The sequence below is a fragment of the Eucalyptus grandis genome, chromosome 5 (genome assembly GCF_016545825.1).
Source record: "Eucalyptus grandis isolate ANBG69807.140 chromosome 5, ASM1654582v1, whole genome shotgun sequence".
Taxonomy (NCBI): Eukaryota; Viridiplantae; Streptophyta; class Magnoliopsida; order Myrtales; family Myrtaceae; genus Eucalyptus; species Eucalyptus grandis.
In genome coordinates, this window is record NC_052616.1 from 9,633,481 (window position 1) to 9,645,482 (window position 12,002).

Genomic DNA, 12,002 nt, shown 5'->3' on the forward strand with positions numbered 1-12,002 from the left:
TCACAAATTTAATTCATACTATAATGAGTTTCAAGTGTGTTTCCAGGAGTCCGAATTTGTCAAGTTGATAGTGGATCCATCACTGTTCTTTTTTTTTTCCTTTTTAGCAGTTAAAGGTCTCTTGGCTGCATCTTCTTCTTTTTTAACAGCTATGCAGAACAATTTTCTGCAGCTTGCAGCCTTCTAAGATTTTACTTTTGATGAACTGATCTTATGACGTCATAATCATTAACGAGAAATTAAAAGCATCAACCGAAATTAATAGTGTACAGACGCTTCGCAAAATAACTGGAGACATGGTTCAGCCAAACTGCAGTTATTACTTACCGTCTTTGGTGTGTCTGACTTATCATATGTGTTAAATTTTATTGCATGAACGGATATTGTGCATGTCAAGTGCCTCCTTAGTCAACTCACTATTTTACATGCACATGGCTGAATATGGTCATTTCTGAAGGAGCATAACAAGTAACTTCATTTAATTTCCACTGGCAGTGAAGTTAGAATTGAGGGATTGGAGACGCTTGACTACCTTGACAACCTATACGAGAAAAAGCGCTTCACAGAACAAGGAGATGCTTTAACATTTGAATCTGAGGTAATGTTTTAGACCCGTGCTATTATGCTGGTAACAATTAGCAAAGCCTCTGTCATTTCCAATGTGGCCCTGTAGGATACTAGATTTCCGTTTAGCTACTAAGCAGAATTGGTTCAAGTCAGACTGAAATTTCCAAGGTGAGCCTTCTTGTCTCAGTCGGTTTCCTTATGTTGTAGGTGGATCGGGTGTATCTTGGCTCCACAGATACGATTGCAATTTTTGATCATGAAAGGAAGCGGACTTTTATAATTCAAAGGGAAGGACTTCCAGATGTAGGTAAGCTTCCTTTGCATCACTGTGTGCATGGATGATTACCTCTATACCAGAGCTTAAAATGCCCCAAAGTGTGCAAAAGCCTCTCGTTACTTTTCTGGGTCGGTATCAACTTTGACCTAATCTTCATTCTTGAGTGTGCCCATTTTATCAGACGATGGAAAGACTAGTAAAGTTGACTGTCAACTGAAAGAATCATATGCATCTTGACACCGTCAATGTCTATTCTGTCACCAACATTAGCTGCTCCTTGGTTTAGCTGCAATCAAGAAGTTATGTCATCTCAATACTCATTTCTCATGATGTCCTGCATCACTTTAGTGCACATGCCCTGGTTATCATGTCACTTAGCTGGAAAGGAAAAAGAAAAAGAAGAGTAGCATGTCCTGAAAAGATTACCACACCGTCTAATTCTCATGGTGTCTTGTGATTGCATGTCTACACAGTGGTTTGGAATCCATGGGAGAAGAAATCCAAGTCCATACCTGATTTTGGGGACGAAGAATACCGACAGATGCTCTGCGTCGACGGGGCGGTGATCGAGAAGCCGATCACCCTCAAACCGGGCGAGGAATGGACAGGACGGTTGGAACTCTCTTACGTCCCTTCAAGCTGAAACCTGATGTAAGTTCAACATCAGGTCGGGGTGTGTTCGTTGTAATAATGGAGGGTGAGGCGCTACAATCTTCCGACTCATCCGCTGTTTTTGCGGGTGGAAGCATATGCTTTGCTAAGAAGATCAAGATGTATTATTATCATTAGGACAATAAGCAGCTTCCAAGAAGATGGTGGCCGTTGTTTTCCTGTTTGCAGAGAGTCCTTTTTCTTCTCTCGGCAGTAATGTGATGTATCAATATCAGCAAACTTTGTATGAGCACTGATTAGTCAGTTAGCACTTTTGTACTATATAATCTCTCTCTCTCTCTCTCTCTCTCTCTCTCTCCCCCATGAAAACAATAAAGGAAAAAAAAAAAAAATGACACAAAAGATCTTGGAATTTTGGTCAAATGTAAAATATGTTTCTTGAATTTTAAATTTATTCAATGTGATTGTTGAAATAAAGCCCAATTTATAAGTTTATGGACAACATTGAACATTTGTATATAATTTAGAGGGATTAAATTGAATATATACCAAAAGTCCGAGAATCATATTAAACAAATTAAAAATTCAAGAATTATGTTATAAATTGAGTTAAAGTTCAATAACCATTTATGTCATTATTTTTACATAATTCAAGGATTAAGTTGAATATGTATAAAAAGCTTAAAGACCACTTTGAACAAAATTTGAAGTATTACATTGAATAAATTAAAATTTTATGTACTATATTGCGTATCAACTCAAAGTTTAAGGACCATTTTGGGTCATTTTCTCAGGAAAAGAAAAAGGAAAAAAATATATATATACACACACACAGCAAAAAAGGATGGGCAAGGCCTGAAGCTTTTCTCTGCTTATCAGAGCCAGGTTTCGATCCTGGGACCTGTGGGTTATGGGCCCACCACGCTTCCGCTGCGCCACTCTGATTTGTTGAAAGGGGAATGCAAAAAATTATATTTATTTTGTACTATATGATGATGAGAAGATCGATGGGCCCACAAGCCCAACAACAATCGTGACCGTCCGTGGGCCCGAGGCTCGAGGGCGAAATTCCCCTCCAAAACACGTAAATCCAGCCACGACCTCGCCCCGACCATATGCGATGCCGAGCCATCCCACTTCCTGATTTGACTCCCAACTTCCTCTCTAATTGAATGAAAACCAAACCACTTTTCCCAAATGGATGAGACGCCTTCTCTCTCCAGGCGCTGTGCCCCTCGACGTGACCTCATCGCCGCTCAGTGAATTGGTTCACTCTTGTCGTCCCGAGCGGCGACGACATAGGGCGATCCGTGGCGTGATATTCTGAGACCATGCAGCGTTTGCAATTTAGGGCGCATTGTTTCCAGCCGAAACGGAAGTGATTTGATTTGCGGCGTGGAGCATGGTGACCCTGTTGCCATCTCCGTTTAGTGGCCCGTCCAGTGGAACTGCGGACACGATGGGCATAAAGGCGGTTGGGGCAACATAACGAATGATCGATGAATGAATGGTCGAAAATCATCGAGGCGTCGTTAGGAGGTGTCGAGCGGGCGTGGAGAGTGCGGGTGCCCCCCTCTTATCCATTGGAAAAGGCGATCTTGGGCCTATGCACATTGCACAGGGCCACGCTCCGGCTGAGTTAGACTTGCGCGATGAGTCCAAGAGCCAAGAGCTCCCCACGAGCTTCGGCCGTAATGGCGAGAGCCGCTTTTCAGGTGCACCACAACACGGGTCGATCGGACCCCGGTCGGACTCGCTCTTGTCGCCACGCACGCACGGCCCCTCGACGAATAAAGCGAGCAAGCGAGCGAGCGCGAGAGCGAGGGAGAGATGATTCGCCAGGCCTGCTAGCGGGCCCGCTTAGCAGGCCTCGAGACATTAACGCCGACAAGGAGAGGCCCGCTGTTTTTGGATGGTAGTCCGCGGCTCGTGGTGCGGACGAGCCATGTGTCTCTCCCTCGAGGGTTGGTCAATGCGGGTTGCGTTTCTGTAGGTTCGAAAGAGATGGCTGCTGTTCTCGTGACGCTTTCTTGCATTATTTTCATCCCTTTCGTTCTCGCCCGCTTTAGGCGTTCGTGTGGCCGTAGATGGAGAAAAAGATGGGAGCCGTCTACATTTAGGTGTGTTCAGATTAGACCGATTCACGTGTCCAGCGGTCGGATATGCTTGCCCATCATCTAGGGTCGGTTGGATAGACTAACCAATCAATTTCGCTTGACTCGATTTTGTCACAACGGGTTTCTTTTTTACGGTGGCTAGAGCTTTTAATAAATTAGCTCCATATTCAGGTGTTGTTCTTGACCTTTCGTGATGATTTCGAGATTTGTGAATCCAACTAACTAATTCGAGTCAAGGATTTTTGGCTCAACTTTGATCCTAATGAATCTCTTACGAATTTCAAGTTAAGAGTCATTTCTTAACAACTTAAATTTTGTTCCATCTGTTGAAATATCTTAGACTTTTAAGTGTTTTCTTACGCAATACAATCTTGTGGATGTGTGCCTTTTTGTGACTTAAAATGAGCAATATCGATGAACGTGCCGAACATACTTCCTAGTCACGTGACATTATTGATATACACACGTGAATAAACTCATGTACGTTTATTTTTTAAAGTTGATTGATCCAGCATGAAAATGTAGTGCAAAAATTATGGTAATTTTCGATGTCTAATCTAATGGTAACACTAAGATTCGGGTCCACTCCTAGCAATTACATTTGAAAATGCCCTTTTTCCTGCCTCTTTCTGTGGGTTCCATGGACATACAGTGGCCGTACAAATCCATCAACTTCCCCCACCTAATTGCCAGGCCACCCCTAGTCACTGCCACCATCTTCAACGCCAAATTTCAAAGCAGCTTGTTCCCATTCGCCGAAAACTCAAACTCAACTTCACTTCAAATCTAACCTTACTTCAATCTGACTTCCCACTTCTTGCTTGAAAGCTAAAAAAAGTCCAAGTCTTTCATTGCGCAAATAATCATTGTTGTTCGTGAGATTTTTAAGGGATCACTATCGACTATTTAGTGAATTCAAACTCAATAATAAGGGCGTGACTTAACAGGATACACAGGAGCTGGGCCTGAGATTTCTAGAATGCGCGAGAGTTTGCGCTGTGCGGGCGCGTCTTAGGTCTAGTTTGTGCCATGGGAAAACAAAAGGAAACAATGATAAAATGGAAGAAAGGAAACGGTCAAAGAACTCAAGGACTGATGTGCTTGGTAGGTGTATTATCGACGTCCCGAAAGAGTAAACAGTCTCTTTCTCTCTCTAATCTCCATCTAGTTGGTCATTTGCTTTTAGAAAGAAACACACCAAAAAACCAGTCTCCATCTCCACCATCGCAATCCCCTTAGCCACTTTCCACAACATCATCTTCTTTGGTTAGGACCCAAACCAGAAATGAAAAAAGAAGAAGCAGAAGAAGAAGAAATTTTTAAATAATTATATTTTTATAGTCTATGTCAATTTCAAAATAAAGTATACACACATATATACGGGCCATTCAAAAATTTTCAAAATTTAATTTGCTGGGGTGACTTAAAAAGCCTGGGCAAAAGGCTTGGCCGCAGCCAAAAAAGACATTAAAAAAGAGGGGAAAAGGCGAGGTGATGATCGACAGGTTTTGTGGGAAGATCTTTTGGACCAACATGGTTTGCCAGGTAAGATCGGTTGAAAAAGCTAGGAATCTCTCCCTCCATCTCTTCTTCAAAAATTCAACATACCCAAAAAAAAAAAAAAAAAAAGGAAATATAAGACAACTGATTGTTGAAATTTGGCCTAATATACAAGTGATCCCTAAATTTTTAATTTGCTCGATATAATTCATGCACTTTACCCTAATGTGTAACTAAATTAAACATATATTAAAAGATTATGGACCATATTAAATAAACTAAAAGTTCATACACAACCTTGTACATTGGACTAACGTTCAGGAATTACATTGAATAAATTAAAATTTTGAGATTATTTGTATCATTATTACAATAGAAAATAACGAAAAAAATTACATTTGAAATTTATTTTTAAGGAAAATATTTACACTCTAGAATTGCATTGCTTAAAGTAATTTCTACTCTATTGGTGAGAGGAAAAAACTCATCATTTGTTTAACACTTTGTAACATAGAGTTCTCTTCTTTTCGACCCAAAAAAATAAAAAAATAAATAGAGTTCTCTTGCAATTTTAATATGAAAAAGCATTCGAAATTTGAAGTGAATGATAGTAAAGCAAACCGAAACCAAACTGATGTGTTTGGTATGAGTTGGGTTTGACTCGAGCCACCCAAGGTATACTTTGTTTCGAAGCATCTTCAAATTGAAACAAACTAGATCAAACATTGAAAAAAAGTCTTTTTTGACTAAATGATTTTTCAATGACTACTCATTACGATTCAAGAAAACTGACGGAGTGAAGATTTAAATTTTTCCTTCGTGGCAAAATCCAACCATCTTTTTCTACCAAGATAAATGACACAAAATTCCATTTTCACGTCCCACGAGTTACACATGCTATACAATTTTTCGTTTTTCTTCTTTTTTTTCTCAATAAAGGATATTTTTAACATCGGAAGTTTCGAACAACTACAGTGACGTAAAAAATCGCATCACAACGTTCATTTTTCGAAATGGTAAACAGATATGGAGTGATAGATAATCATCATAGCCAATGAAATTTCGAGAATTTCACCACTACGATTCGATTCCATCCGACCGATCGCAACATCGCCCTTATTCGAACTCCAAAGCCCCGTACAAGTCTTTTTTTTTCCTCTAAAGCGGCCAAAAGATCAAAACAGTCCATTCTCCGGACAATCCCTAATCCGTCAACGAATCAACGCCGAGGAACCCGCCACGTCACCCTCCCCCAACCAAACCCATCCCGAACCCAACCCAACCCCACTCTCTCTCTCTCTCTCTCCCTCTCTCCTCTCTTCCTCGTCACATGTCGCGAGTCGCAGGTAACAGCAATCAGCACGAGCAAAACAGTTCGCCTCCTCCATGAAAACCGCATAAGTACGCGCCCCACTCTTCTCCATTTCCACTCTCATTAATGCCCTCTCCCCCTGTCGGTTACGTACTCCCCCGAAAACCGATGCAGAAACGACGCCCGTTGATGACGACGACGGCGGCGGCGGCGGCATAGAGCCGTTGCGGCCGCATTCGATTCCTCGGTCTTTAACCCCCTCCCCCTCCCTTAACGTTCCGTTCTCCGGGCAGCTGCGAGGTGCGCGTTCGAGACAGCTTCGGTCGTCCGGCGAGACGTTTCCGGCAGGTGGGTCGACCCGGAGGTGCGTCTTGGGGAGCGAGTCGAGCTGGGGTGGGGCTGCGATCGATTGAGCTGATCGGCGGGGGGGCTTTCTCGGCGAGGTTCCCGGTTCGGAGGAGGCGGTCCGCGGAAGTTGACCCGGCTCTTCTCGGTTCAAATTCGAGAAAAGGCGAGACAGCGAGAAAGGCAGGAAGCGCGAGGCGCTTGTGAGTTTTTTCGCCTTTTTCTTTACTCCTGACGAGCATTCTTCCTCCTTGTTGTCCTTTTTTTCGAATTTCCTTTTACTTTTTGCCCACCTCTCGGAGTCTCTCGGAGTTTTCAACGGGGTTGGGGAACTTTTTCCTGGGGGTCTCCGCCTCACGAGGAGCTCTCGATTTTCGCCATCGGCCCGAAAAGCTAGAGAACAAAAAGAAACTCGGCTTCTTCTGGTGTGCTGTCCAGGCTTCGAGTTTGCAGATTTAACTCCAGCGCTTTTGACCGCGCCTGCACTATTCAAAGCCTTCTACTTTCTTTATGCGCAAATATTCATCCCGGTCGCGAACTTTTCTCGGAATCTGGACCCCTTTTCTCCCTTCCCTTCCCTTCACTTCACTTCACTTCACTTCCCTCGCCTTTTCTTTGAAATGCTCGTCGCTTCCCATTTAGGGTTGTTCTTCTTTTCGGCCTGCTGAAACCCGTCGGTGGTGGGCATTGCAGGAACGGCTCAGTGGGCATTTGCAGAAACAAAGCAGCTCCTCGTTTGGCGAAAGGGAGATGATGGGTGGGGCTCTCTGCATCTTGTCTTCGGTCCTGCTTCTGGTGGTGGGCGCGGGCGTGTTGCGGGCGAATGCCGACTTGGCCGGCGACAAGCAAGCCCTGCTCGATTTCGCCGACAATTTGCCGCACTCTCGGTACCTGAACTGGACCGAGAGTTCCCCCGTTTGCAGCAACTGGGTCGGAGTGACCTGCGACAAAGATGGGTCCAGGGTGATAGCCTTGAGGTTACCCGGCGTCGGATTTCACGGCCCGATTCCGGCCAACACGCTCGGCCGCCTTCGGATTTGCAGATCCTCAGCCTCCGGTCGAATGCCATAACCGGGAGTTTTCCGTCCGATTTCGCCAACTTGAAGAACCTGTCGTATCTCTATCTTCAGTCCAACAAGTTCTCTGGCCCTTTGCCTTGGGACTTCTCTGTTTGGAAGAACTTGACTATCTTGAATCTTTCCAACAATGCCTTCAATGGAAGCATCCCTTCTTCGCTCGCGACCTTGACCCAGCTAGATGGCTTGAATCTTGCCAGTAATCTCCTTTCCGGCGAGATTCCTGATCTCCAGCTGCCGCAGCTGCAGCTGTTGAATTTGTCCAACAATAATCTGCACGGCAGTGTCCCGAAGTCCCTCGAGAGATTTCCTAGCTCGGTTTTTGCTGGAAATGACCTTTCCTTTCCAAATTCTACTCCTCATCCTTCTCCTGTTATTTCGCCTCCTTGTGATCTTCAGCCAAGGTCCAAGACTCCTAGGATGCTTAACGGCATGGCGTTATTAGCAATCGTCATCGCGGGTTGTCTCTTGGCACTTGCGTCTGTGGGCATTCTCATTTTCATTCGTCGCTCGAAAAGGAAAGGCGAAGAAATGTTTTCGGGAAAGTTGCCGAAGATGAGAATGTCGCCCGAGAAAGCTATTTCGAGGAGCCAAGATGCAAACAATAGGCTGGTTTTCTTCGAGGGATGCAATTATGCATTTGATCTGGAGGACTTATTGAGGGCTTCTGCTGAAGTTCTTGGAAAGGGGACTTTCGGTATATCTTACAAGGCTATCTTGGAGGATGCAGTGACTGTAGTGGTGAAGAGGTTGAAGGAGGTTAGTGCTGGTAAGAGAGAATTCGAGCAACAGATGGAAATTGTTGGGGGAATTCGGCATGAAAACGTTGTCGAGCTGAAAGCTTATTACTACTCCAAAGATGAGAAGCTGATGGTGTATGATTACTACAGTCAGGGGAGCCTCTCTACCCTTTTACACGGTACGCTCCTGGTGGTACATGTTTCTAATTGCTCGGTTTTTCATTGCATCCACTTTACTTCGCTCGGTTTGCCCTAGGGAATTTCCTGGTACTGTAATCTACTCCACGATGAGCATGTCTTATTTGCATATTTTACTTGTTGAGAGGTTTATTTGGTGAAGTTTTTCCTGTTCTGACGCTGACTGCTAGTTGGTGTGCTTCCACCAATATTGGGAGCGAATGACTAAAGAGTATCTATCATCTACAAGACATGGAGTTCTATATGGCTTATTGCAGTTAATCAGGCTACTTAATATAATCTGCTTAACATCTCTAGTGAATGCTCTCCACTGAAGATTTTGGGGCAGAAAGGAAATGATGTGGAGAGAGAGATTGAATTTGGAATGGATTGCATAGTATATACTTGTGATTTATTATCAGAAAATCAAATTTCACTTTGCTCAACAGGTAGATAAAACTTTTCTTTCCTCTAAGGGAAAATAATTGTCAGTGTTATGTCAATGCCATTAAGCAGTGCATTTACCATCCAAGTATAATTTTCTTGATGACCCAGTCCTCGATTTTAACCCGATTCGCATAATTCATTAATACGGCCATGCAGATACTGATTTCATTGTTTTTTATCTTATAGTTAAACCTTTGGACTGTCCTGGTGGGATAAAGTAGGCCACTTTTTCATTTTCTTGAGAGTTAAATTTTCCCCAGGGTTTTTATTAGCCGGTGCCTTTGCAACTTTGCAGGTAAATTAGGCGAGGATAGGACCCCGCTAGACTGGGATAGCAGAATGAGAATAGCCCTTGGAGCAGCTAGAGGCATAGCTCGTGTACATTTGGAGAACAATGGGAGACTTGTTCACGGAAACGTCAAGTCATCAAACATCCTTATCAACCCACAGCAGTATGGCTGTGTTTCTGATCTTGGCCTGGCTGCTGTAATGAGTTCCCTAGCTCCACCCATTTCCCGAGCTGCTGGTTATCGAGCGCCAGAAGTGACAGACACTCGTAAAGCAGGACAGCCATCGGATGTCTACAGCTTTGGAGTCGTCTTGCTTGAACTGTTAACTGGAAAATCTCCTGTTCACGCTACAGGCTACGGTGAAATGGTGCACTTGGTGAGGTGGGTTCATTCCGTGGTGCGAGAAGAGTGGACAGCTGAAGTATTTGATGTCGAGCTGATGAGGTATCCAAATATTGAGGAGGAATTGGTGGAGATGTTGCAGATAGCAATGGCCTGCGTCGTGAGGATGCCGGATCAGAGACCTAAGATGGCTGACGTGGCGAAAATGATAGAGAATGTCCGGTGTCTTGAAACCAATAACCGGCCTTCCTCCGAAAATAGATCCGAAAGGTCATCGCCATTGCAACCAGCTGTTAGGTCGAGTCCCGCGCCCTCACAATGAGCTCCTTTTCTTCATCACTGTCAGTTATATTGGTAACTTATGTTTTTAAACCTCATTTCACTGGGTCCATATTCTTGTTATTTACTCTTTTCTTGCCAATCTTGCCCCTTCCCGTTCTCGGTGCAACAGAATTTCTACCACTCAGCCTACTGCCTGATACATGTTAAGCCAAAACCGTGTTATGCCTGCATCTGTCCTTGAAATCCTAATGCCAGGTACAGGCAGTAAAATAGATGTTCTGCACATATTTGTGATTCCAAGCAGCTGATTTATGCTCATATTTGTAAGAACCTCCGGTTCCTACTTTTTCATCCTAGTTCCTTCTAATGCTGCTGCACATTTGTTAGGATTGGGATGAATAATTGTGGAAAGGGATGTGATGGAAATGTGTACTTGGGATTAATCAGGTCGCGCATGTTCTTCTTGATCTTGTAATTTATCCGAGCTTTTCCAATTCAGTGCGACCTCTAGATCATTATCAAGAATGTAGTAATTCTGTTCCGTACCCGAACTGATCCGTAGCTGCAACTTTTCATCTCAAGGGATTGCCCTTTGTTGACCATTTGGTCCTAGGACCGGGAACCGGACCACCAATCTGGTTTGATCTGATGGAACCAGCCACTTTTTTTTTTGTATGAAGATTTTAGTCTAAGTTAAATTTATAGACATGTGTTTAAGAACTAAAATAGTCTATTTTAGGATTTATCGTTATTTTTAAGAAATTAAAAATACTTTTTAAAAAGAAAATCCCCGGACCAAAAATCACTAATTCCATTTTCCGGGCTAATGCCTTTGGGAATTGGACTGACGCTTCCGGAAATCGGACCAACCCAATCGGTCCGAGTGATTCTCAATTTGGGCAGTCCAATATACTTACCCCTTACTAGAAGGTGAAGATGACTATGAGAGGATTTGGTTGGGTGAACTCTTGCATAAATTTCTCTCCCTACGTTCGGGTTGATCCTATGATCCTATTGCCTCTCGGGACTTCCACCTTTGGATGGTTAATTTTTGCACGAATTTTCTCCCTGCATTCCGGTTGCGATATCTTGTATTTCAATTCGACGGTAAAAGTACCAACAAGCGTGTTTCGGTGACAAAAAAAAAGCCTGGAAGGGTAATTTTGGTCCGGCCCATTTTGTAATTTTACTGGGCCGGCCGAGCAAAGTCGGGTTCGATCGAGGCCTGGCCCATTTGCACCTCGGTCTCACCAACTCAAACTACTACTTTGGAGCTTCTCGCTGGCTTAGTGTCACGACCGTGCTAAGAGCGTGAATGTTACTACCTGCCAAATTGGGGTTTAATAAGATCCTGCATGTGACTGAACATGGCAGGGCCTTTAAATTATTAGGTTGGTACAATGGTGAGATGGGGCATAATTCATTATGAGAGCTTTGTCGGTGTACGAAATTAGAAAGAGTATTTAATGACGGGAATGGCAATGAAAGGAATCGAGGTTGAGTTCGTTGCCGGCGGGAATGGCGACGGCCAATAGCCTCGCCTCAAACCTCACTCTCTCTCTCTCTCTTTCTGGCCATCGCCTCGAACCTCTCTCTCTCAGGCACACATGCATTTTGTCTCTGCCTCCCCAGCCTTGCACGGTCGGTGATCGGCGGTGGCATCTCCGCCGCCTAAGTGCAACCATGGGTGGTTGGAAGGTGACTCCGCCACCCTCTGGTTGTCTTCGCAGCAATTTCCTTTTATTTATTTATTTCTCCGGATTTTGTTTGCAAATAATGTTAAAAATGCGATTTTCGCTTAATTTCTTTTAAAGCTCCATAAGCGCTACGTGGCCGAACCCGTTCATGTCAGCATTTTCATTAAGGTATTTAACATAAGGATTAATGAAAGGAAATGATATAAGAAAATGCTTTCTTT

General features: G+C 43.8%; 1 protein-coding gene and 1 non-coding gene across 2 annotated transcripts; both read left to right on the forward strand.

Moving 5' to 3' along the window:
• Positions 1–97: 97 nt before the first annotated feature.
• On the forward strand, positions 98–1,779 carry LOC104443963. The gene is made up of 3 exons (XR_005551035.1): positions 98–598; positions 775–874; positions 1,318–1,779. It is a non-coding gene; the product is annotated as an uncharacterized LOC104443963 (transcript).
• A 4,625-nt stretch (positions 1,780–6,404) lies between these two features.
• On the forward strand, positions 6,405–10,602 carry LOC104443964 (probable inactive receptor kinase At4g23740). The gene is given in 4 exon segments (XM_010057530.3): positions 6,405–6,933; positions 7,424–7,760; positions 7,763–8,725; positions 9,466–10,602. Coding segments are annotated over 3 exon segments (1,902 nt in total). The 5' UTR covers positions 6,405–6,933; positions 7,424–7,480; the 3' UTR covers positions 10,125–10,602.
• Positions 10,603–12,002: the final 1,400 nt, after the last annotated feature.